General features: G+C 40.3%; 1 protein-coding gene across 4 annotated transcripts in view; it reads left to right on the forward strand.

Annotated features, from left to right (window-relative positions):
- The window catches only part of LOC137498987 (oocyte zinc finger protein XlCOF19-like), an 83,148-nt gene that overhangs the window by 32,582 nt on the left and 24,947 nt on the right, over positions 1 to 25,619 (forward strand). For all 4 annotated transcript variants that reach the window (XM_068226968.1, XM_068226970.1, XM_068226969.1 and 1 more), the window contains one exon: positions 4,117 to 4,239. In XM_068226968.1, the coding sequence (XP_068083069.1) occupies positions 4,117 to 4,239 (123 nt within the window). The remainder of the gene's footprint in view (positions 1 to 4,116; positions 4,240 to 25,619) is intronic.

The following is a 25,619-nucleotide window of genomic DNA, read 5'->3' on the forward strand; positions in this document are numbered from 1 at the left end:
TGGGAAGGCAGGGATAAAATGGCTTCACAGAGTAGTAAAATTAGCATGGAGTGTTGGTAAGGTACCTTCAGATTGGGCAAAAGCAGTAATTGTGCTTATCTATAATCAAGGGAACAGGAAGGATTGCAACAACTATCAAGGTATCCCATTGATCAGTATACCAGGAAAAGTATTCACTGGCATCTTGGAATGGAGGGTGCGATCAGTCGTTGAGAGGAAGGTGGATGAAAACCAGTGTGGTTTCAGACCACAGAGAGGTTGTCAGGATCAGATTTTCAGTATGCACCAGGTAATTGAAAAATACTACGAGAGGAATAGGCAGTTGTGTTTATGTTTCGTAGATCGAGAAAACATATGACAGGGTACCGAGGGAAAAGATGTTCACCATACTGGAGGACCATGGAATTAAAGGCAGATTATTAAAAGCAATCAAAGGCATTTATGTTGACAATTGGGCTTCAGTGAGAATTGATGGTAAAATGAGTTCTTGGTTCAGGGTACTTACAGAGGTTAGACAAGGCTGTAATCTTTCACCTTTGCTGTTCGTAGTTTACATGGATCATCTGCTGAAAGGTATTAAATGGCAGGGAGGGATTCAGTTAGGTGGAAATGTAGTAAGCAATCTGGCCTATGCTGACGACTTTGTCTTAATGGCAGATTGTGCCGAAAGCCTACAGTCTAATATCCTGGAACTTGAAAATAGGTGCAATGAGTTTGGTATGAAAATTATCCTCTCGAAGACTAAATTGATGTCAGTAGGTAAGAAATTCAACAGAATTGAATGTCAGATTGGTGATACAAAGCTAGAATAGGTCGATAGTTTCAAGTATTTAGGTTGTGTGTTCTCCCAGGATGGTAATATAGTAAGTGAGATTGAATCAAGGTGTCATAAAGGTAAATGCAGTTAGCTCACAGCTGCGATCAACAGTATTCTGTAAGAAGGAAGTGAGCCCCCAGACGAAACTATCTTTACATCGGTCTGTTTTCAGACCAACTTTGCTTTGCGGGAGCAAAAGCTGGGTGGACTCAGGATAGCTTATTCATAAGTTAGAACAAACAGGCATGAAAGTAGCAAGAATGATTGCTGGAACAAACAGGTGGGAACAATGGCAGGAGGGTACTCGGAATGAGGCAATAAAGGCTAATTTTGGAATGAATTCGATGGATGAAGCTGTACGCATAAACCGGCTTCGGTCGTGGGGTCATGTGAGGCGAATGGAGGATGATAAGTTACCTAGGAGAATAATGGACTCTGCTATGGAGGGTAAGAGAAATAGAGGTAGACCAAGACGATGATGGTTAGACTCAGTTTCTAACGATTTAAAGATAAGAGGTATAGAACTAAATGAGGCCACAACACTAGTTGCAAATCGAGGATTGCGGCGACATTTAGTAAATTCACAGAGGCTTGCAGACTGAACGCCGAAAAGCATAACAGTCTATAACGATAATGTGTGTATGTATTTACTATTAGTCATCTCCTCTAGCTGCACATTATTCCTCTAACCAACTATCTTTACATACTGCTGACTGAGTACTTCTGCCTTTTGAAGATCCTCACATACATACTCTGCTTGTTCATTAATTGTTCCTGGAATATCCTTCTTGGATCCTGTTTCTGCCCTTAAGTACCTATATATAACCTTCCATTTTTCACTCAAATTTGTATGACTGCCAATTATGCTTGCCATCATGTTACCCTTAGCTGACTTCTTTGCTAGATTCAACTTCCTAGTAAGTTCCTTCAATTTCTCCTTACTCCCACAGCCATTTCTAACTCTATTTCTTTCCAGTCTGCATCTTTTTCTTAGTCTCTTTACTTCTCTAATATAATATAGTTGCTGTTCTGTTTAGTGTACAAGCTTTTTGAGATCACAGATGAACTGTGAATGCCATCAGAGCAATATGTTTTTCCTATGATATACTGGTGGCCGAATACACTCCTCTCCAGTCTGGTCCATTTCATCACTTTGAGATCTCAGCCTGCTTGACCAGGCACAATAATCAGAACCAGTGTCCCTGGGGGTCGCAACATTTTTAGTGAAGGCTCTCTACCATATTTTCTACTCCCTCCTTCCTTTCTCTTATCCAAGGGTCCATCTCGATATGTATCTCAGTCATATATAACTAGCAGTTTCCCGCTGGCTCCGCCCGCAATGTATAAAGTATGGTGTTGTTCGTTACTATCCTCACGGATGTATTTGTAAAGTTTCAAGTTAATGAAATTAAGCACATGATCTGCTGTGGTAATAGAACGAAACATTATGTCAACAAAACACTTGAAAATACATCACACAAAGAAATTGAATTAAACATTCCTTGGAACAACACTACGCGCCGAACTGTTAAAAAGTCCTTCAAAGATCTTCGTCGTGGAGACAAATGTACTCAGAACTTTTCTCAGAATCCATCAATTTAAGCAGTTAGAAAGTGCATGATCCACTGAGTGTTTTAAAACCAAAATGAACTGTGTACCTCAATTAGAACGAAAGATATGATTGCTTCAATGAGAAAAATATGTTGATGAAATGAGACATCAAATTGAATGTGCACTCATAACATTCCTCAGAATCAACCAATTTGAATAGTTAAGATCTGAAATGAAACAGCTTGATCCACTGAGTGTTCTTAGGTCAAAATGTACTCTGTACCTCAATTAGAGCCAAAGATATGATAGCTTCAAAGAGACAAAAAATGGAAAAAGCAAATAATTTGATGAAGGCAAAAGTTAAGTGATTTATAGTGCCTGATGACAAATCTGTGCATGAATACCTTTCAGTTAAAAAAAATGAAGGAAATCAACCCGATAAAATGGCCGTATTGACTGACTCTAGTTTTCATCAATTTTTTTTTTTTTTTTTGTGCCTTTGCTGGTGGACCTAGTGTTTACAGTGCACTATGTCTTCTGGTATAGGCTAGAGCAATTTTGTTACTTTCATTGATCTGTCTCTGTCTTATACTTGGCTTTGACAATATGAAAGTGACTGAGGTATGAGCGATGCTAGTAATGCCATTCCTTATGCAGCCAGTCCCTGCTATGAATGGTGTGAAACTATTGCTCATAGGGTCGGTTGGTGCATGCATTTCGGTGGGCTTGGCAGACTGATATGTAATAGCAACTTCTGGCTCAGTGAGGAAAGCAACGGGAAACTACCTCACTCCTTATTTCCCTAGTACGCCTCTTCAGTGATGCCTAGGCCATCTATGATGGCTGATGGTGGAGCTGTTGAGGATCAAACCAGCCTTCGGGCTGATGACTAAACAAACAAAACATAGATGATTTATCTCTCAACAGGAACCTAAGATTTCTCCCAATCTTGCTCTTCCATCTGTTATGGTATTTCTGACAATAACATAGCATCATTCTTTTTTCTTCTGATTCTTCCATGATCTTCCATTCTCTCTCTCTTCTACTGTATTTACATGAATTTTCCTTTGTTTAAGTGATTGTTTACGTAAATATGCAAAATTGTTATAACTACTGTACGTAATATCTTTGTGATTCAGTGCTATGCTGTCTCTGATCCTCAATAAATAAATTAATTAATCAATAGACTAAGCATCTCATTCTCTTTTAATGATCTCCCTTTCATCACATAGTGCCTAACATATTTTCATGTACATAGTCATTCTTAGAGAGCATATGATGCATAAGGTTTAACACGGTCTTCATAATTACTACTAAAATTTGTTTTTCATTGTAGAGATAGATGTTGAATTGTTCCGTAGTTGCTATACCTTGGATGGTGGAATGTTTAAGCACCAAAGAACAGGAAAAGTTCAAAACTTCTATTGCATTATAACTGAACAAATATTTACGATAATAGGAACATAGCATGCGAACATTTATTTATTCTTACCAAATCTGCCTTTTTCTTTCTAATGAATTTTGGACTACAATATCTGTGTTCATACTTTTGATCATTTATTTTACAGAAACTGGTATTCAGTGGAAAGAATATCGTCCTGTTTTTTGTAACAAGAAATAATGTATTCTATGTTACACTTTGCTTTATATTCCGTTAACATTTAATATCTCAACCATAGAGTTGCATTGAATCAGATTGCAGCAGTAATTTAGCTGAAATTCTCTGTAACCTTCTCATTCATTTCTAGGATTCATACATAAATGGCTCTGTTGGTAATGGCAGCATTGCAAAGGATGAACCTCAGACTTCAATCATTCCAAAGGTAGAGAATGATGCTTTAGACCCTACAACTGAAGATGATTTAACAACAGTAAGTTCATTCTACCTATTTCTTCTTTGTTTTCCAAACAGATTTTATTTTTCACTTTGATTATTTAGAATAATTCTCCTTATTTCAGAATACTGTTTTCAACTGATATTGACGTAGGTCACCTTACATTGAATGGAAGACTATCCATTTTTGCTGATGACACTGATATTTTCTATGCAGGTTCTAGCAATCATCAACTTCAACAAAATATACAGCAGGATATTTGATTACTTGAAACATGTCTTGATTCCAACCAATTCTTCTTATTTTCCTACCACTTTTCCCACACATGTGGGGTTGCGGGTTCAAACTGTGTCTCACATGTGGATTTGGCCCTGTTTTTCAGCTGGATGCTCTTACTGATGCCAATCCTATATGAAGGGATGTAATTACTATGCATGTTTCTTTGTTGGTTGGTAGTGTAGTATTTTGTCTGAATATGAAGATGAGAGTTTTGGGACAGCCACAAACACCCAGTCCCCGAGCCAGAAGAATTAATCAAAAGTGATTAAAATCCTTGTCCTGGCTGGAAATTGAACCCGGGACCCTCTGACCATTCCACCAACGAGTCGGATATCTTAATTCCAACCGATTAATGTAACAAAAACAATTACGTAATTTTTCACAAATCTTTATATCCATGAAATCTGGATATAAACCTGCTTTTCTTCAATCGTAGAGGAATCAGAATGCATAATACTGACTCAGACTAAAGATTTGTATAAGCATTATAATATATTATCACTTACAAATCTCTGCATAAATGCTTCTATAATTGAATCCTCTAGATTCAAAACCCCTTAAAGACCATTAAAAAAAAAAATTGAAATAAGCATAGCAGTAGATTTTCAAGGATGAATTTGATCGGTTGGTGAACCTCTGAGCCTGAAAACTCGGTAAGTTACACAGAACAAGCTACCTGAAAATCACTGTTAAATTCAAAATCCTCTATATCTACCACCAGTTACGTTCAAAAGCCTCTACGCGTATCACCAATGAGAAATTTCAGATATATTGAGGAATAAGAATGACGTCACTTGTTTAGCAGTGCAGCCAAATCTTGCGATCTTCTCTTAACTACAGATTTTCGTATGCTAATGGAGCCAAATGAAGACAAAACAGTATGATTGTCAGAGGATAATTTGAACGTATTCACAGGGATTTCGATTAGAGTAAAAGGCTTAATCACTGGAGAAAGGACAAGTTGTCCATTGTTTCTACCTCGGACAGGAGAATTCTAAAGCAGTATGTTAGCAATATGCGTTACTCTGATAGTAGATGGCTTCCTAGTGCATTAAGGAGAAAGCGATTTGTTGTCCATATCCTTGGCATCATTTATTGAAAAATGAGGGACGAAACTTTTCTTGTTGCTAAAGCAACTCCAGGAAGAGGGCAAAAAAGGTTGAGGCAAATGGATACTTGGAAAAGGTCTAGGGAAAAGCGAGAAAGGTGAATAATATTTAGCGATTAAAGTATTATTGAAGTGCTTATAGTTACATTGTTGACTGTGATTTAGAAGTTTGTGTTCATGATTACTAGGCCAGGAATGCAAAACAGTTGTATAAAATGTGATTCAGTGATCTTATACTGTTTAACATCATTTTCGTGACAAGAGCTGGAGTAAAGTGAGTTAGTTTCAAAGTGCTCCATATCCAGTAGTATTCATGACTATGAGTTTCAAAATCCCCTAAGTTTATATTTAACACTGATTTTACTGCATTTTATTATCTCTTCATGCATTTTATATAACTTATAATTGCTTCTGGATCCTCTTTGCGTGTTTAGATAACACAAATTTTTCAATGCCGGGCTGAGTGGCTCAGACAGTTGAGGCGTTGGCCTTCTGACCCCAACTTGGCAGGTTCGATCCTGGCTCAGTCCGGTGATATTTGAAGGTGCTCAAATACGTCGGCCTCATGTCGGTAGATTTACTGGCACGTAAAAGAACTGCGGGACTAAATTCCGGCACCTCAGCGTCTCCGAAAACCGTAAAAAGTAGTTAGTGGGACGTAAAGCAAATAACATTTCAAGAATAACCTGTCAAGAAAAAGTCACTTCCTGAACAATTTATAGATGTGGATGTAGAGGATTTTGAATGTAGAGGATTTAATTATGTTCTATATAATTCAAAACTAAGTAGTCTGCTCAAACTGATCAATAATTACCAATTCACAGATTCTTAATTGTGAAACAGGACTTATTTATAACATTCACTGCAGTCAGATTCATTCTACTATCCATGATTAAAATTCTCTTTGGCATTTTTCTACAACTATGTATAACTCAGTTCCAAAAAATATACAAATTTTACCAACTTTATCTAATTTCAAGAGTAATGTAACTAAATACTTAAAGTAGTATGGCAATTAGGTTTATGAAGCTTTGCCATATTGTATCTATTACATCATGTTACATCATATATTTATTCTTTTTTATTTTGTAATTACAGTGTGATATAACGGCCGTTGTAATTTATCTGTATTGCACCAAGAAGAGCCTCTGCTCAGCTGCCTGTATTGAAATGAAATGCAGTAGACCATGTTGTATATTTTGTTTCAGTGGAATTTCAGGATTGTTTGAGGAATGTCTTACTGGTATGAGTTTTTGATGCATTGTCTTATGAGGGGAAAAAATAATTTCTGTTTTAAATTACAGGGCTAACAGGAAAATATATTTTCAGACATATGGCACAACACATTAAATGCATAATGGGAAAAATTAAGGAGAATTGCTGAAACATTTCCTATCTACCCAGCAGTTAGTATCAATTACTGTGTAGAATTGCATCAATAATTTGTTAGTGGTGAACAACTGTGACATCTCCTAATATTCGGAATTGTTGTATTTACAATTACTTCAGCTTAGTGAGTGTGGGAGTGCGATGGTGCTCCACATTGGTAAAGATGGAATTGCAGTTAATCAAACACATTTTGATGTACTCTTTAGCTTCTTTTACTTTACTCTACTCTTTATGTTTATTGATAGGGAATCTTTCACCTGGGCGACAGCCCAAAATGCCTGAAAACATACAAGCTCTTCCTTTGAACATACTAATGAACTAAAATATCACTATTGAATTAAATCAGTAGTAATAGAGACACAGCAGTTCCTGCCCTAATAGATTATGGATCTGGCACATGTCATCTCATCTTAATGGATTAATGGAGGCTGTATGTTTTATTGTGTGATATTATGGTATTTTTAATGTTTTTAGAAGTTACACTTCAAAATATTTATTTTGATATATTGGAGAAGTGAAAGTGTCTGGATATGAAACTGTCCAGAGTCCACTTATTCAACAAGTCTTTCAAATAGATGCCGTATAAAGGATGGGGTCCTACCTATGATGAATTCTAATATTGAACTCGGCACACATACCCAGCCCCCGAGCCATCAGAATTAACCAATCGAGGTTAAAATCCTCGATCCAACTGGGAATCAAACCCGGGAGCCTCTGGACCAAAGGCCAGTAGTCTAACTATTTAACCATGAAGCTGGACAGAACACTAGTAACTACAATAATAATAATAGGCTGAACAGTGCTGTAATAAGTTACAGGAACAGTACCTATTGACCTACATACATAAAACGCTTTATTCAGGAAGGTTTTATTTCGGTGGAGTTGCTAGTAAACTTTACGAAAGTAGCTTAGTACCTATTTTATTGCATGTTTGAATATAAAGTTTTCTAATAGGACATAATAAAACTTCAATTTATGATAACAATAAGGTAATTGACAATAATTAACTTCATTCTTATATCCATACTGAATTCAATACTAGTTTCACATTCAACAGTTAAGTAATAAGAGTTTATTGCAGCCAGTTGGCCATACAATAGGTTACAACAATAGGTTACAAGGTTACAAAGTAAACATGATATATTGTCACAACATACTGCAATTTAGAGATGCTCAAGGTGGTTTAGTCTTTGGTGTAGTAGATATTTTATGGTTTTGCAAATTTTGTGATGGAAGCCATGTACGGCGCGTCTTGTGCCTATGTTTCTTTGTTCCTGATTTTCCTGTGTACATCGTCTGTTGGTCATTTCTTCTGTTGCGTAGAACTCCAGTGGTATATCCTGTTGCTTCAGGTGCTCCAGCTCAAGTACCTTCTCCATTTGCAGAGTACATGGCAGGTGTAGTTTGAAATGGAGGTCTTCGATATAGAAAGGTTTCCTTGCTAATTCATAGATTAGTCTGTATGGTGATGTTGTTGCCATGCCCTGTGCTCTCTTAGGGTATCGTGCTTTCACTTTTTCTATTGTGGTGAGGTCTGTTGTGGTTAGCCTTTCCCATATTAGCTGTAGGTTGTATGAGATAGTGGAAGTTATTTTGGCATGGAATAGTGTCATTGCTGTTTGTAATGAGAGTTTGGTTATGTTCTTCAGATAATATATTCCTCTGATAGCAGCTGCTGCTCTTTCCTTTATGTGGTGTTTGAAAGTGTGGCACGTTGTTTGCAGGGTGATGCTGAGGTATTTGTACGTATTGACCAACGTGAGTTCTTCTTCGCCGAGGGTAATTGTTTTTTCCACTGCCATTTTTCCCCCTTTTCAGAAAGCCATGTACACTGTCTTTCTCTGGTTTATGCTGAGATCATTATCAACTGCCCAATTGTAAGGTGGTTTAGTACTTTCTGTAGCTCTTGTCAGTTTGGGGAACCCAGGACCATGTCGTCTGCATATAGAGAGAAACTGAAGTTGTTTATTCTATAATCATTGTGACGTCTGGTGTTGCAGCGTTAAACAGGGTGGGGCTCAGTGGGTCCTCTTGCAGTATTCCATTTGTCTGGATTATTTCCTTTGAGGTCGATATTCTGTCGCATACTTCCACTTTGTTGTAGGCCAAAATGTTTCTTATCGCCTGTGTGATATCGTGGTCCTCCATAACATATGTTCTAGTTTCTGAACAAGCTTTGATCTGGTCAATAAGTTGAAGGCCTTTGTGAAGTCTACAAATACTGTGTGAAATATTCCTTTGGGATGTCTAAGTGCTTCCTCTATGGCATTGCTTATGGCATGCCAGGTGGACCTTCCTTTTGTGAACCCAAATTGCTGGTCAGGGATCATTAGATCTAGTGCCAGAGTGAGTCTCTTGAGGATTAGGCCTGTAATGACTTTGAAAATGTTATTCTCCAGAGCAATACCATGGTATGAGTTTGGGTTATTGCTTTCTCCTTTGCCTTTCTTCTGTTCATCTGGTATTTCCCTTGTTGATGGGCATGTGTTGAACAGGTCTGCCTATAGTTCGCTTAGTGTTTCTGCCGAGTCTTTAAGCATCTTGTTGTAGATCCCATTTGGGCCGGTCGCCTTCCTGTCTTTTGTCACCTTTATTGGTGCTGTCACTTCCTCTGTTGTGAATTGTGAGACTGGGCTAGTTCCTGTGTGGTGGGTAATGTACACAGTTTGCGATTGTGCTAGGTTCAGGACTTGTGAGAAGTGCCTTTCCCATACTTCCATTTGGATTTACCAGGCGAGTTGGGCGTGCGGTTAGGGGCGCGCAGCTGTGAGCTTGCATCCGGGAGATAGTGGGTTCGATCCCCACTGTCAGTAGCCCTGAAGATGGTTTTCTGTGGTTTCCCCTTTTCACACCAGGCAAATGCTGGGGCTGTACCTTATTAAGACCATGGTCACTTCCTACCCATTCCTAGGCCTTTCCGATCCCATCATCACCATGAGACCTATCTGTGTTGGTGTGACATAAAACAAATAGCCATTTTCATTTCCGCAAGTTTTCTATTGGACTTTCTTCTGCTGGCTACAAAAGGGTGTTTGAGCGCTTCTTCCGCCTCCCCAAGAGCTTGATTTTCAGTATATAGTGTGTTGCTTTTTTTTTTTCTTTCAACATGGCTTTGTACTCTTTAATTTTGACTGCGTATGTTTCGTGCATGGTCCATTCTTTATGTAGTTTGGCCTCATATAGGGCTTGTAGGGCAACAGTTATGTAGTACAGTAAAGTAAGAAAGCACATTGGCAGCAACGAGTTATGGACTTACCTGATCCTTCATATGCACTGTCAGTATCATCAAAATCTAGGTAGTCCGGATCGTTGTCACAGACGTCACTATTTTCTACATATTCTAACAATTTCTTCATATGTATACTAGTACATGCCGTGCTGCAAACTATCACCAACAATCTTGCGCACAGTGCATAACAAACACTATGATTCTGTAAATTAGCCGGTGTCCTTCTACCGGTAATTCATGGGATCTGGGCTTACTTCACTATGAATTTGAACAGAGAGTGTTATTCTAATGCCAAATCTTGGCATAACTCCATTTTTCAATTTTGCTGACTTATCCTACTATATTTCTCAACCCATCATATCTATATTGAACTTGTGTTTTTGACAGACTAGAAACCTTTAAAGTTACTTTTAACTGAGTTGACTCTGAAAAATATGGCTTCCTCCTTGTTCTGTCCGTTGAGGAAGAACATCTCAGTATTAATACTGTGTATTGAACATAATTAATCCTTCAGCATGGTGCATTTAAATGCCCGGTCATCTCTGTGCTGTGCCAGGAGTTCTGAGCATGGTGTTTAAACTTTCTCAGATTCATACAAGACGTTATTCAGAGCAACTCACCTTTGGTACTATTTTACAGATGTCGATAAACTTTCACGTACATGTTTGGAAAACTCCATTCTTTTGGCAAATATGATGCTATCCTACCTTAACAGTTGAGTTGGTGCGGTACGTCTTGAAGCATCCGTCAATGCAGAGACCCACTAGACAGTCTGGACGTGAAAACACTGTCTCTCTCCAAATTTTCTGTTTGTAACACATGACAGATAGTTTGGTTGGCCAACTCTTTCCCTCAGTTGGTGGGACTCTCTCTGTGAAATACCTTTCAGTGAGACTGGGCAGGTTTTTTCCGAAGAATAACATCCAGGTACTTTTCTTTCAAATGAACCTGAATATTTCACAAGTAGTGCCTGGACGACATCCATCCTAAATTTCAAATGATCTGTTCTAGTTTCAGGTGAATTTCTCTGGCAAATCATCATTGCATTTAGAATCGCAACATTCATTATCCTCCTGAAAACTTGATGTACCACTTGGTCATCTTCTTCCTGTCTGAAATATAGCCATAAAGTAGCTGGTATTTCAGATTGACTCCACCCATGTGATCATTATAGTCCGCAACCAAAATTGGCTTTTCTTTTTCCTGACCACGCTTTGTTTTCTTTGTGATGGTTCCTGCCCCATGGAATGTAGAAATCATTGTGAAATCTTTGTTATCACGCCACTTTAGAATGGAAACCAGGTCTGAATGCTGAGCTGTAATTTTGCCGTTCTTTAGTTTTGTGTTGATCACATCTTTTGGAACAACCTTTCTGTTGAGGCACACAGTTCCTGCACAGTCAATTTTCAGTGATTTGAATTTATGAGCCAATACAAGTGAATTATAAAAATTGATCCATCCACAACATGTATCCTTCATTGAGAAGTGGCTCCACAAGCAGTAAAACTGTGATAGTACATATATCACACCCCCGAATTATATGTAGAAGTTAGAGATATTATTGTCAGTATTCGATTTATTATTATTATTATTATTATTATTATTATTATTATTATTATTATTATTATTATTATTATTATCAGTATTTCATTTGTATATTTTGCCATTTATATTGGTAAGCTGGAAGATATCCACATATGTAGGTATGAGTAATTTGTTTTGCACGAGTGGGAAAACATTGCTTTAGTAACTCTGGTAATTTGAATGAGTCATATGGCTACCCCAGTGTGTGTTGTGATGTACTTGTGTCAGGAAATTCCATTTGTCATGTATATATCCCAGCCTAATGAGGTGAGCTTGTTGTTGTACCAGGGAAAGTTTGGTGATTCATGAAAACTCCCCAGAGTTTGTTATTGTCTTGGGAGGAAGAAGTAGTTCAGAGCAAGGTCTTGAGAAGAGGTTCACTCATGATTGGTGGGCAAGCACCAATCCAGACGTCTCATCTGAGAGGAGGGGGATGTTGATGTCGATAAAGGTTGGTCATACGGCGGCAACCAAGGGACTGTATAGGACATTGTATGAGAGACATTGTAAGGGTGATTGTAAAGGAACGAGAAGGAAGATAACTACAACTACAACTGACGCACTGTACGGGAAGGAAGTGGTGCTGATACACGGTACTGGAGTGACACGGCTGCAATGGACTGGACTTCAAACGTTCGTGGAGCGTAGTCTTGTTATGTTTGTGGAAAGTGGCTGATGGTGGAGAGTGCTTGCGCATTAAGTATTGTAGCACTTGTGGCGGCCTAGCATTATATGTTGGTGAAAGCTATCTCAGACTTTCCATAAATTATGTTGAGGATCGACAGACGTGTGTATATATCTTTACAACAAGTGTTAAAATATGTGAACACAGTAGTACAAGGTACAGTATCTGTGTGATGTGATAACTGCCGATTATGTGAATCGGTAAATCGAATTGATATAGAGACAGTGAAGGGTGTTTATCTTCATACATGTACATTGTTCATCGGACCATCTACAAATGGTAGCTTAGTTCTCGCTTTCGTTTTCCCACGGTTTTCATTATTGTTGTTGTTGTAAATATGGAGTCTTCCAGCAATATTTTATGTGTGTATTATATGTATAATGTTGTATGTTGATGAGGTGCTCATGCACGGAATTTGTTCAGAATATAGTTAGCTATTTTAGAATCAGTGTTATTGATAAACCTAGGTGCAGTTCCTACCTAATTAGTCGTTTTCAGGAGGTTAGGTAAGGCTTGCAGCAGATGTACCAGTACGCAGCATTATGTACACGCCCTGGGAAATACAGTTTATCATGCTCTTATCTAAATTCGAGGGATCCATTCTGGTGAACTCTGGCGCCCATACTACGGACATTTCGGTTAATTATGCTTATTAATTTTATTAAGTTTTTTTAGAAATATTTTTATTTATGATATATTTTATATTTATTATTATTTATTTATATTCATCAAAGAAAGTTACAAAACAATAGCATAAATTTTCATTGTGTCTGTTGATGTGTGTGTTGTTTGAAATATGGTATCTTTGCCTATCTATATTATAAATGATCAACGATAGCCTGAACTTGACTCACATAACTCGTACAATTTTATGCCAAATTTTGTGGATTTTAGAGGTATATGTTGCCTAAAAGACAACCTGCCCTGCGATAGGATTAGTGACTTGTCAGCTGCGATGTTCTGCTCTTGTAGGTACAAAGTCTGGAACCTATTTCTTTTTTTGATAGGACATAATCGGGTATATTTTGAAAAGTTTGGAGGGTCCCTGGTAAGTATCAGCTGCCTCATTGTTGTTGAAATGCATAAAGTTACTAATTGATTCAAATCTGTCCATTGAAATATCAGACCCAAATTTGGCAAAGACAGAATAGAGTTTTTAGAAAAATAGCTCCATAACATAGGCTTTTGTATTATAGCATACAAAGAGCAATCACAACATATATATCATCCTTCATGACTAGTTTTCAATCCCGCATTCCGGAACAAAATGGCAATAAGCCCCTAGATCAGATTCTTTGCTCGGTATATAAATTTGTTTCACGAACCATTACTTCCACTAACTCTTATGTAAAGGACATCTTAAAAACTTCACACCATTGCATTCCCCAACTGCTTCATTCTGAGGTCCTGGGTTCCCTATAAACTGTTCTGTTTGACCCATGTATTTAGACTTTTTTTCCCCAATCAAAATGTATTAGCTGTGACTTGAACATTGCCATTCTGAGCAAGTACTCTGTGTGCAGTGATGTCATCCACATCACTGTCATCCACATCACTATCTGCATCTAACAAACTTTTGTCAAAACCACTCAACTGTTCTAAAACATCCTCCATTTCGAAGCTCAATAACCCGCACTTGCTTGCACAAGCCATCTCCACTCACGACTAATGGGGAAAGAACAGTCTCAAGAGAGGCCCAAATAGATAAAATTTATGATTATGTTGACAGTCAGGTTCTTCCCCGAGGGGAAATGAAGGTGCAATGCAAGAAGTTCACATAGTACTCACCAGATAGCAGTGCTTACCCCTGGTGGCAGAGAAAAACATTCCTGGAAATACCACTCAAACTTCAGTGGCAAAGCACTAACAAAATAGGTATCAAGGTTTATCATTCAAAAGCTCGAACCTTACCTTTCAAGGAGAAATGAGTTAAAATACTAATGGCTTCCACTTTAGCCACTAGATCACATTACAGTACACACCTGTACCTTGCAGGCAGTGTTCATCACTCTATTGCACGCAATTTTCACTGCATGATGAGCACTGCTTGGCACTCCTAGCTTACAGGTTAAGTGTATCATAAAAACATTGGCCCTACAATTCTTTTAGCACTAATAGGGCATTGAAGTGCTATCTCAAGTCCATTAAATGGAGTTCTGTGAATTTCATGGATTCTGATATGACCATTACAGGCTTACAATACGGACCATAATGAAGCTTGTAACGTGTGATCATTACAGGATTTTAACAAATTTACGTGATCATGCAAATAAAACTGTGCCTCATTGGAAATTGGCTTCATTTCAGGATTTAATTCACCACTGTTGATGGACTCAAGGAAACAGTTGCAGTAATATATTCTTGAGGCTAGGTCTATTGGGCTTATACATTGAACTTCTGTGATTTTGTAAGGCTCAAATTTCACTTTTCTTCCTGTCTGGGATGCAGAAATATATGAAACCACATCCAGCTGATCCAGTTTCCTGAACCCTCAAACACATGTGTGTATAGTAGAATCCACCCTAGGCCATTTTAATTCCTTGTAAAATGAGCATATAATTTTTCTATGTCCTCCCCACTATTGAACCTTTCCAGCTGGATCCCCGCAGAAAGGGCTATTCTTACATAATCTATCTTAAAATCTCCAATTAATACAGTAATTCATATTTTAAAGTACAGTGATATGTGGGGTAGAAAGCACCCCAGGTGTGTGTCTGTATCCTCAGATCTGGTGCATGTGTTTGAGGGTTAGTGATTTATAGGGAGATGGTTCAAAACTCTCACAAATATCCTGATTCTTTTGTTACTTACGGCAGTTAGTTATTTATCTTGTTTTGTATGCGGGAATGAATTCCAATTCGACTGAGGCTTACACTGTACTAATCCTCAAGTTAAATGCAATATACAGCCATCTTCAGCTCCATGGCTAAATGGTTAGCATACTGGCCTTTGTTCACAGGGGTCCCGGGTTCAATTACTGGCAAGGTCAGGAACTTTAACAATCATTGGTTAATTTGCTGGCACGGAGGCTGGGTGTATGTGTTGTCTTCATCATCATTTCATCCTCATCACGACGCGCAGGTCTCTCACAGACATTAAATCAAAAGACCTGCACCTGGCAAGCTCAACATGTCCTCGGTCACTCCCGGCACTAAAAGCCATATGTCATTTCATTTCATAATAACATTTGATGGCATGTGACAGTTATTTAAGTTAAGTCAATGAATCACCACTGATCTGCATTTATGGCAGATATCATTTACCTAGTCTTTTCTTAAATAATTGCACATAATTTGGATATTGATTTAACATCTCTTTTAACAAATTATTCCCATCTCCAACTCCTCTTCCTGAAAATGAACATTTATCCCAATTCATCCTCTTGAATTCCAACTTTATCTTCATATTGTGATCTTTCCTACTTTTAAAAACACTGCTCAAAACTTACTCATGTACAAATGTTATTCCACACCATCTCTCCACTGGCTGCTTGGAACATACCACTTAGTCAAGAAGCTCATCTCCTTACTCCCAAGTCTTCCTAGCCCAAACTTTCCAACATTTTTGTAACACTGCTCTTTTGCCGGAAATCACCCAGAATAAATCGAGCTGCTTTTCTCTGGATTCTTCAGTTCTCAAATCAAGTAATCCTGTTGAGAGTCCCATGCACTGGAACCATATTCTAGTTGGTGTCTTAACCAGAGACTTACACGCCCTCTTCTTTACATCCTTACTTCAACCTCTAAATACCCTCATAACCATGTGCAGATCTGTCCACTTTATTTACAATCCCTTTTAGGTGTTACCCACAATGAAGATATTTTCTTATATTAATGCCTAATTACGTACAGTGGTCCCATCAGGAACTAACAGCTATTTCACCGTATTTAGTGGATACATACATTATATATATTTTAATGCCTTACAATTACTGTGGAAAGTGAAGTTTCCATGGTGTCATATTTACTCTTCAGGTTCAACACATTGGTGACTGGGTCAGAACAGAGGTTGTTACCCTCTGTTGACTGGATAGTTCCAGCCTGCAAGAACAAAATTACATTGCAGCATTGAAACTCATGTAATGTAGAAGGTATTCTAAATAATGACATCTGTTTTATGAACTGGATTGTCTTTTGAAAAGCCGCTGACTGTATCTGTACCTACTAGATAATTCAAGTGCTATCTATACTTGACTTGTGTATATTCGAGTCGCTTCTTTACTAGTATTCCAAAGTACGAGATTGTCTGATATAGAAGGAGCAAAATCATTGTAAGAATCACTCATATAATTAGAAATATCTAATTCTCTGTCTCTAGGTACATGTGATAACTGGTCTGCACATAATTCATCACAACTATCCATATCTGTTAGCAACTGCATGCACCACACTGTGTTGACTGTTGCCCTGAAGCTCCAAGAAACAGCTCGACATTTCCAATATTGGAAATTCTAAGTTCCCATGGAGGGAATTAGATTCTTTTCCACCAATAGAGCATATAAAAAATCAGATCAAAAATTAGATGGATGGCTTTTCCGGCGTTTGCTCTATTAACCAGCGTTTCGTCTTAGGTCTGACACTAGACTCTTCAGAGTGGGATGTGTCAGACCCTACCCACTGACGCTGGGGTGTATGCAGGTGAACTTATCAGAAGCTTATTTATGAAGCACAGTCTGATAATTCCATTGTGGAGTTTTATCTCCTGTATGCAGTTATCAGACTGTGCTTCATAAATAAGCTTCTGATAAGTTCACTTGCATACACCCCAGCGTCAGTGGGTAGGGTCTGACACATCCCACTCTGAAGAGTCTAGTGTCAGACCTAAGACGAAACGCTGGTTAATAGAGCAAACGCCGGAAAAGCCATCCATCTAATTTTTGATCTGATTTCCAATATTATTTTGTTAACTGGATGAAGGTTTAAAGAAAAGATGTTGAGGGGGCAATAGCTGCCTTATACTATTTATTCCCTGACTACACTGTTTAAAACTTATAATTTTGCTTCCAGTATGTAACAGCGATCAAGAAAACACGAAGTTAATAAAAATGATAAGTCTCTTAGATAGATAGATAGATAGATAGATAGATAAATAAAGAATGGGTGAACCCTGCCTTCGCAGGGCTCCACACATAGGTCTGTAAAGACCCTTTGTGTCCCTTAAACGGGTTTGCCTAGTCCAACCCTAGTGCTCCTATAAAGGATACCAGTGTCCGGATGTTGGCATTCCTGAAGTCCTCCAGGCTCACGAAATGTGAGCCAAGGGATCGACGTGTGGTGCTTGCAAGAGCCTTGCACTGACATAACACATGCGCGGAGGTCTCCTCCTCCCTACCGCATCTTCTACACATCGGATCCTGACTGATTTTCGTGATGTGTAGGTGTCTCTGAAAGGTTTTGCGGCCTGTCAACAGTCCAACTACCATTCGCATTCTGGTCCTATTCAACTTTATCAGGACCTTTTTATAACTTTGGCTAGGCCGTTTGATAAGTTCACATGCCTGCCTTGCTGTAGTTAACCTCTTCCAAATGTCTAAGTGAGACTGGTTTGTTCACTGGGATATTACCAGTTTCACGCTTCGGAGTGATGCTCCCAAGAAGGGCTCTGGTCCTATGAAAGGACCTTTTGAGCCTTGTTTCGCTAGTTTGTCAGCTTCTTCATTTCCACTGATACCTGTGTGCCCAGGGACCCATAATAGGGTAACTGAGCTAAGTTCACACAGCTGATCTAACATTCTTTGGCATTCCCATACCATTTTTGATGTTGTTTTTGACTGCACATAGTGCTTTTAATGCTGCCTGGCTATCGCTGCAAATGGTGATGCATCTTCTGTGTCCAGGCATATTCCATATATATACAGCACAGGCCACTATTGCGTATACTTCGGCCTGGAAAACAGTAGCGTATTTACACATAGGAAGGGGGAGCCTTGTCTTAGGCCTCAAGACCCCGGCGCCTGTGCCCGTGTCTGTCCGCAAGCCACCTGTGTACCATGTACAGCCCCCAGACCTAAGACGGGCCCCAGCATCCGCGGCCCACTCCTCCCTTGTGGGTATCGCCACTGTTAACTTATAATTCAAATTAAAACTAGGCTTTATCAGGTCCCTGATCATCATTTTCGTAGGGAAGGTCTGGTGAAGCCTTATAAGAATAGAGGCATGACCTCTGTTTGGATTCTTGAAGGACCATCCTCCAAATGACCAGAGGTGGTAGGCACTCATTCCCGCTATTTCCTTAACATATAAATGTAAGGGGGGAAGACCTAGGATGGCCTCCATTGCACATAATGGTGTAGTATCCAGAGCCCCTGTTATTCCTAGACACGCAAGTCTTTGGACACTGTTTAACTAGGTGGTCACAGTTTTACTCTCCAAACCTGGCCACCAGACTAAAGATGTGTAGGTGTTCGTGGGCCGTACAATAGAAATATAGAGCCGCTGGACCACCTTAGGTCCTGTCTTTAGGTCTTTCCGATGGCCCTACGACAGGCCCACATAATCTTGTGAGCCTTATCCACCTTATGGTCTATATGTTTCTTCCAACTCAGTCTTGCCTCAAGGATTACCCCTAGGTACTTAACTGAGGTTGTCTTAACTAATTTTTTCCCAAATAGGAAAGGCTCTGACAGTCTGTCTAGCCTCCTCCTTCTGGTAAATAGCACGAGCTCCATCTTGTCGGGATTAACCGAAAAGTCTGTGTCATGGCACCACCTTTCCACCCTACGTAGGGAGCTCTGTACGAGCTCTGAAACCGTACTGGGGAAATTTCCCACCGTCATCAGGCTAATGTCATCTGCATAGCCTTGGGCGTAAATTCCTCCAACATTAACCTTGTAAGTAGTTCATCCACTATCAGACACCATAATGTTCGTGATAATACTCCTCCCTGTGGACACCCCCTGTCTATATTAGCTCTCAACATTACTGCGTTGAGGGTAAACAGAACTTGACGGGCCTGCAGTGAGGCCATAATCCATTTTATGAGCATCCTGCTCACTCCTCTTCTCTCTAGACTAAATTCTATGGAGCCCAAAGATGTCTAGTTAAAGGCCCCTTCTATATCTAGGAATACAACCATAGCAAGTTGTTGCTGATCCAAGGCACTTTCCAGCCTAGAAACTAGCTGGTGTAGTGCCATCTCAACCGACTTCCCTGGTTGATATGCATGTTGATGAGGATGCAGGGGACACTCTCTTAATACTTTCTCCCTGATATGTCTATCCACCAGTCTTTCCAAGGTCTTAAGAATAAAAGACGTTAGACTAATGGGTCTATAATCCTTAGGTCTAGTATATGAAGACCTTCCGGGTTGGGGTATATGCACTACCTTCGCCTGACGCCACAAGGAGTACACGTACCCCATAGTGAGACAGGCTCTAAAAATTCTGACCAGGTATGATATAAGGACCCCACCCGCTTCCTAAAGAAGCGCTGGGAAGATCCCATCCACTCCTGGGCTTTTGTAGGGGGCAAAAATTCTAATGCCCACTTCACCCTTCTTGGGGTAACAATCTCTGCGGCTTCCTTCCAGCCACTTCTATTGGGTCTGAAGGATCCGCTCGATTCTACTTCACTATTCGTGACTGCTGAACCTGGAAAGTGGGCATCAAGCAGTAAGTTCAGGGTCTCCCTCTCTGTGGATGTATATCCACCTGAAGGTGATTCCAGTGAGCCCAGCCTTGCCCTTCCATCCAAGGTTAGAATTTCATGAAGCCTTGCTGCTTCATGTTGACTTTCAATGGAGTCACAAAACTGTTTCCAAGATTTCTTAGAAGCCTTTTTTGACTTCTGACTTGTACCTTCTTTGTAATTCTTTGTAAGAATCTAGGCTTTCTTGATCCTGAAGTTCCCTGTATTTATTCCAGAGCCTTCGTGTGTTTTTCCAAAGGTGTTCAAGATAACTGTTCCACTTGAAGCTTCCTGTTATTCTTTTTGCCTTAACAACTGGGCAGTTTAATTCATAAGAGGTAACCAGTATCTGTGTGAGAAAGCTCACACTGAGCTCCAGCTCCTCTTTGTTCTTAATTATATTTGAGGGTGCTCCTTCCAGTCACCTCCTTACGTCCTCCCTGAAAGACGTCCTATTGTTTCATCTAGGCTTTCTATAAGGTGTGATCTTAAAGGAGCCCTCTATATGAAACATAATGTGTCTATGGTCTGACAAGGAAGGCTCCAAAGAAACTTTCCAGTCTTTAAATTCCTGTATGATTCCCATGGAACCCAGGGTAAGATCTATGATCCCCTCACTCCTGTTATTGATGAAGGTAGGGGTATCACCTATGTTCATCATCTCAAGATCAGTTGTACATAGAAATTCTTTGAAATGCTCTCCCCTTTGGTTTGTGTGTTTACTTCCCCAAATGCTGTGATGAGCATTGGCGTCACATTATACTATGAGGTTTAGTCCTTCTTTCCTACAGTATATCACCAGTCTCTTGAACTCCTCTGGTGGGGGTGGAGATTCAGAGTCTCCTGGGAAATATGCAGAACAGACAACCAGGTCTCTTGGTTGTCCGCCCTCTTCATATCTCACTAGAACTGCTACAAGGTCTCTAATAATGAAGCCTGGTATAGCCCAAGCGTTATGATCCTTAACTAGTATACATGCTCTAGGCTTCTCCTCTGCTACTCCACTGAATAGAGTGAAGCCTGCACATCTTAGTCCCATGATATGCCCCTGTCAAAGCCAGGGTTCTTGTATCAGGGCGACCAAAAACCTGCCTTTCTGGATACTTCTAATAAGTACCCTATAGGCCGCTATACAATGCTGTATGTTTGCTTGTATGAAAGTAATCATTCCTTACTTTCATGCAATACTTTACTTTATGCGGTCTCCGGAACGTGCAGCTCCGTCTCCCGCGATGAATCTTGAGGCTTGGCTGGCCCCGGTTCCTGTCCAGGCTCCCGCTTTTCGCCCCTGCTAGTCTCAGTGTTGTCTGTGGTGGGGTTGGTCCTCTGCTTGTCGCGCTTGCCCTCCACCAAGTGAAGGTAGCAACATGCACCCCGCAGAAGATCTTCTTCCCCACCACTTTCTCCACATCTCTGGAGTCCATGCTGACCACAAGTCGGACACCTCTTATCTCCTCCTTGCGATCGTGGACCCTCCAGCTGTTGGGATTTAAGCCATGGTTCTGGCATGCCATTCTTCCCAAAAGGACGTTATTGTCCTTTGGTTGTCCTGGTATCCAGACCATGACTGTCTTATACGAAAGGAGTTTATCCATGCCCACAATTGTGATTCTGGCTCCTTCCCATGGTTGTATACCTGTAACAAGACTAGAAAGCCATGCTACAGTCTTATCAATCTCTGCGATAATGACGGCCGCACCTCTCGACAGACAGCAGTCCAGGAACTGAGGCTTAATGGGCCCCTGCTCTGGAAGCTCGTCTATCAGATTGGTGATAGCCTCCTCCACAGATTCCACCTGTTTCTCGGTTAGCTGCTGGCAGGATATCCTACAGGTACTATGGCCATCCTAATCCCAGCTTTAGCTATTCTAGCATATTCCACCGTGTTTTTTTGTGGGTCTGCCGATCTTCTTCTGGGGTTGCCTCGGACAGAAGTCGTTTTCCCACTGTCATCTTGGTGGGTGGAGTCCTCTGTGCCCTAGAAGCAGAGCCCTTTTCAGGGTCCCGCCTCTTGTGCCCATTGGATCCACCCATAGACGTCGCTGTCATGGCAGTAGAAGGCCTCTCAGCTCCAGGAGTTAGGCGCTCTTCGGCCTGCTCCCGGACCTTTAAAGCCTTCTTATACTTCCTCTTCTCAGCACCGGAGCGCTGTTTCTTCTTTTTCTTCTCGACTAGTAGATTGCCCACCTCTAGAGTGAGCTCTCTTACTGTCGAGGTCATACTATCCGAGGGTATCTCCGAAGAGTCCCCATCGGTTGTTGCTGAACTGATGTTTCTCTCAGAGGCCCCAGAAGAGCTCTCCGGTTTATGGGTAGCTACGGTACTCATTTAGGTCCCACGAGTAGCTAGGGAAATATATGTCTGCCCAGGCAGAGCCCCGCATACCCGGGTAAGGCTACTTACTTCAAGAGGGCGCCAAGTATCTCGAAGGCTCTGTTCAGGACGCATCTCCCATGTGCCATGCACCCCATCGGCACGGGTAGCGTTACACCTTAGGGTTGGGTGGTGCTTTAGCTTGCTCCTCCTTGTATACCGAATGGTTACCCATTACCCCTACAATTGTAGAAGCACACACGAGGGGGGATAAGTCTCTTAGCCCATCACATACGGTCAGCCGAGAAACTAGGAGAATTCTCAGTGTCCTTCACCAATGTGTTAAGAATTCCAATATTGCAACTTTAATGGTTTCACCCAATAAAGGAAAGGAGGTCTTGATTCACAATAATTTTGATTATCATCTTAGGCTAAAGAGAAAATATGGCCAGAAATTATACTGGAGGTGCTCTTGAACAGAGGTAGTTGTTTGAGTCATCAATCCTTAGACTTGTTTGATGCAGCCCTCCATGCCACCCATATCCTGTGCTAACTTTTCCATTTCTACGTAACTGTTTCATCGTACATCTCTTCTAATCGGCTTGTCACATTCTTACCGCCTACACTTTCCTAGTCCTCGGTGTCCTAAGATGTGTCCTATCATTCTATCTCTTCTTCTGCTCATATTTAGCCAAATTGATCTCCTCTCACCAATTCGATTCAGCATCTCATCATTCGTGCTTCGACTTATCCATCTTGCCTTCAGCATTTCAAAAGCTTTTATCCTCTTTCTCTCTGAGTTAGTTATCCTCCATGTTTCACTTTCATACAATGTCACATTCCAGATGAAAGGCTTCAAATTCCTATATCAGTGTTCGAAGTGAGCAAATTTCTTCTCCTAAGGAAGGCGTTCCTTGCTTGTGCTAGTCTGCATTTTATGTCATCCTTCTCCCATCACTGTCTCCCATAAGTCCAACCCCTTGTCCACGTCGTGGGAGATGTGCAATGTCATAAAGTAAGGGATTGACTGGTGGGATGATGTACAGTGGGGTCTGTGTGTGCCCCATGACCGCATTGGTAGCTGTCAAGACCCAGCAGGAACCCTGGGTGGTGGCTAACGGGGCTATGGTGAAGATGGTGCTGCCCTGTAGAATGTGGGGTTGGTTCTCCTAAGGCTAAGGGAAGAAAACTGTGATTAAAAGTTACCCATCCTCCAGAAGAGGTAGGATGTAGGGCTGACACCCCGCTTTGTAAAAAAGGTCAAGTTGTAAAACTTCAATGAAAGAAAGCTGGACTGATCAATGGAGACAAACTTGGCATGAAAAAGGACAATTATAAGGATCTCCGGGAAATGGGCTATAGGAATTGGAGAGTTTTAGCTTTGGATTGAGATAAATGGTGGAAGATTGTTGAAGAGGCCAAGGTTCACAATGAACTGTAGAGCCATAGAAGAAGTAGTTCTCCCATCACTAGTTATTTTACTACCCAAATAACAATACTCATCTGCTTCCTTTAAGACTGCATATCCTAGCCTAATGTTTCCTGACCGGGCGAGTTGGCCGTGCGCGTAGAGGCGCGCGGCTGTGAGCTTGCATCCGGGAGATAGTAGGTTCGAATCCCACTATCGGCAGCTCTGAAAATGGTTTTCTGTGGTTTCCCATTTTCACACCAGGCAAATGCTGGGCTGTACCTTAATTAAGGCCACGGCCGCTTCCTTCCAACTCCTAGGCCTTTCCTATCCCATCGTCGCCATAAGACCTATCTGTGTCGGTGCGACGTAAAGCAACTAGCAAAAAAAAAAAAATGTTTCCTGCATCACCTGACCATTTTCGACTGTTTTCATTTTGGACTTATTTATTTTTATCTTGTACTCCTTACCCAAGACTCTGTCCATACCATTCAGCAATTTCTTTAGATCTGCAGTTTTGTGTAGAATAACAATATCTTCAGCAAATCTCAGGGTTTTTATTTCCTCTCCTTGGATTGTGATTTCTTTGCCATATTGATCTTTGATTTCATTTACTGCCTGTTCTATATAAACTTTCAAAACTAGGGGGGACAAGTAGCAACTTTGCCTCACTCCTTTCTGGATTGCTGCTTCTTTTTTGAAGCCCTCGATTCTTATCACTGCAGACTGATTTTTATACACATTCTAGATAATTCTTCCTTTTCTTTATCTTATCCCAATCACCTTCAGAATCTCAAATAGCTTGGCCCAATTAGCATTATCAAGTGCCTTTTCTAGATCTATGAATGCTGTGTACATGGGCTCATCCTTCTTTAATCGGTTCTCTGAGATTGGATGTAAAGTCAGGATCGCTTCACATGTTCCTACATTTCTTCTGCATCCAAACTGATCTTCTCCCGCTCAGTTTCAACTTGTCGGTCCATTTTCTGTAAATAATACGCGTTAAAATTTTGCAAGTCATGGGATAATAAACTAAAGGTGGTGTAGTTTTCGCGCTTGTCAGCGCTGGCTTTCTTCCGAATAGGTATAACCTTTAAGTATTCTACTGAAAATCGGATGTCACTTTTCGTGTCATATACATCTTACACACTAAATGGAATAACATCACCATGCTAGTTTCTCTTAAGGCAGTGAGTAATTCAGAGGGAATGTTATCAATTCCAGGTGCCTTGTTCCTATTTAAGTCTCTTAAAGCTGTCAGATTCTGACCTCAAAATGGCATCTCCCATTCTATCAGCATCAGCAGCCTCTTCTTGTTCCAGAGCCATATAATCTGCGTCATTACATTGAAACAATTGTTGGATATATTCATGCCATCTTTCTGCCTTGTCTTCTTTCCCTAGAAGTAGTTTCCCATCTGTGCTCTTAATATTCATATACCTAGATTTCCTTTCTCAGAAGGTTTTCTTGATTTTCTGTATGGAGCTTTTACCTTTCCTATGACCATACAACCTTCAACATCCTTGTACTTCTCCTTCAGCCATTCTTCCTTAGCTGTCCTGGTTTCTATTCACTTCATAGTTTAATCACCGGTATTCTTTTCTGACCTCTTCATTTTTTGCAGGGCCGATGACCTAGATGGTAGGCCCCTTTAAACACCAAGCATCATCATCAGCATTTCCTGCATTCTTGTACTTTCATCATTCATCAATCAGGTCCAGTACATCCTGAGTTATCCATTGATTCTTAGTTGATCTTTCCTTTCTTCTGGGCCGATGACCTTCGATGTTAGGCCC

The sequence above is a fragment of the Anabrus simplex genome, chromosome 3 (genome assembly GCF_040414725.1).
Source record: "Anabrus simplex isolate iqAnaSimp1 chromosome 3, ASM4041472v1, whole genome shotgun sequence".
Taxonomy (NCBI): Eukaryota; Metazoa; Arthropoda; class Insecta; order Orthoptera; family Tettigoniidae; genus Anabrus; species Anabrus simplex.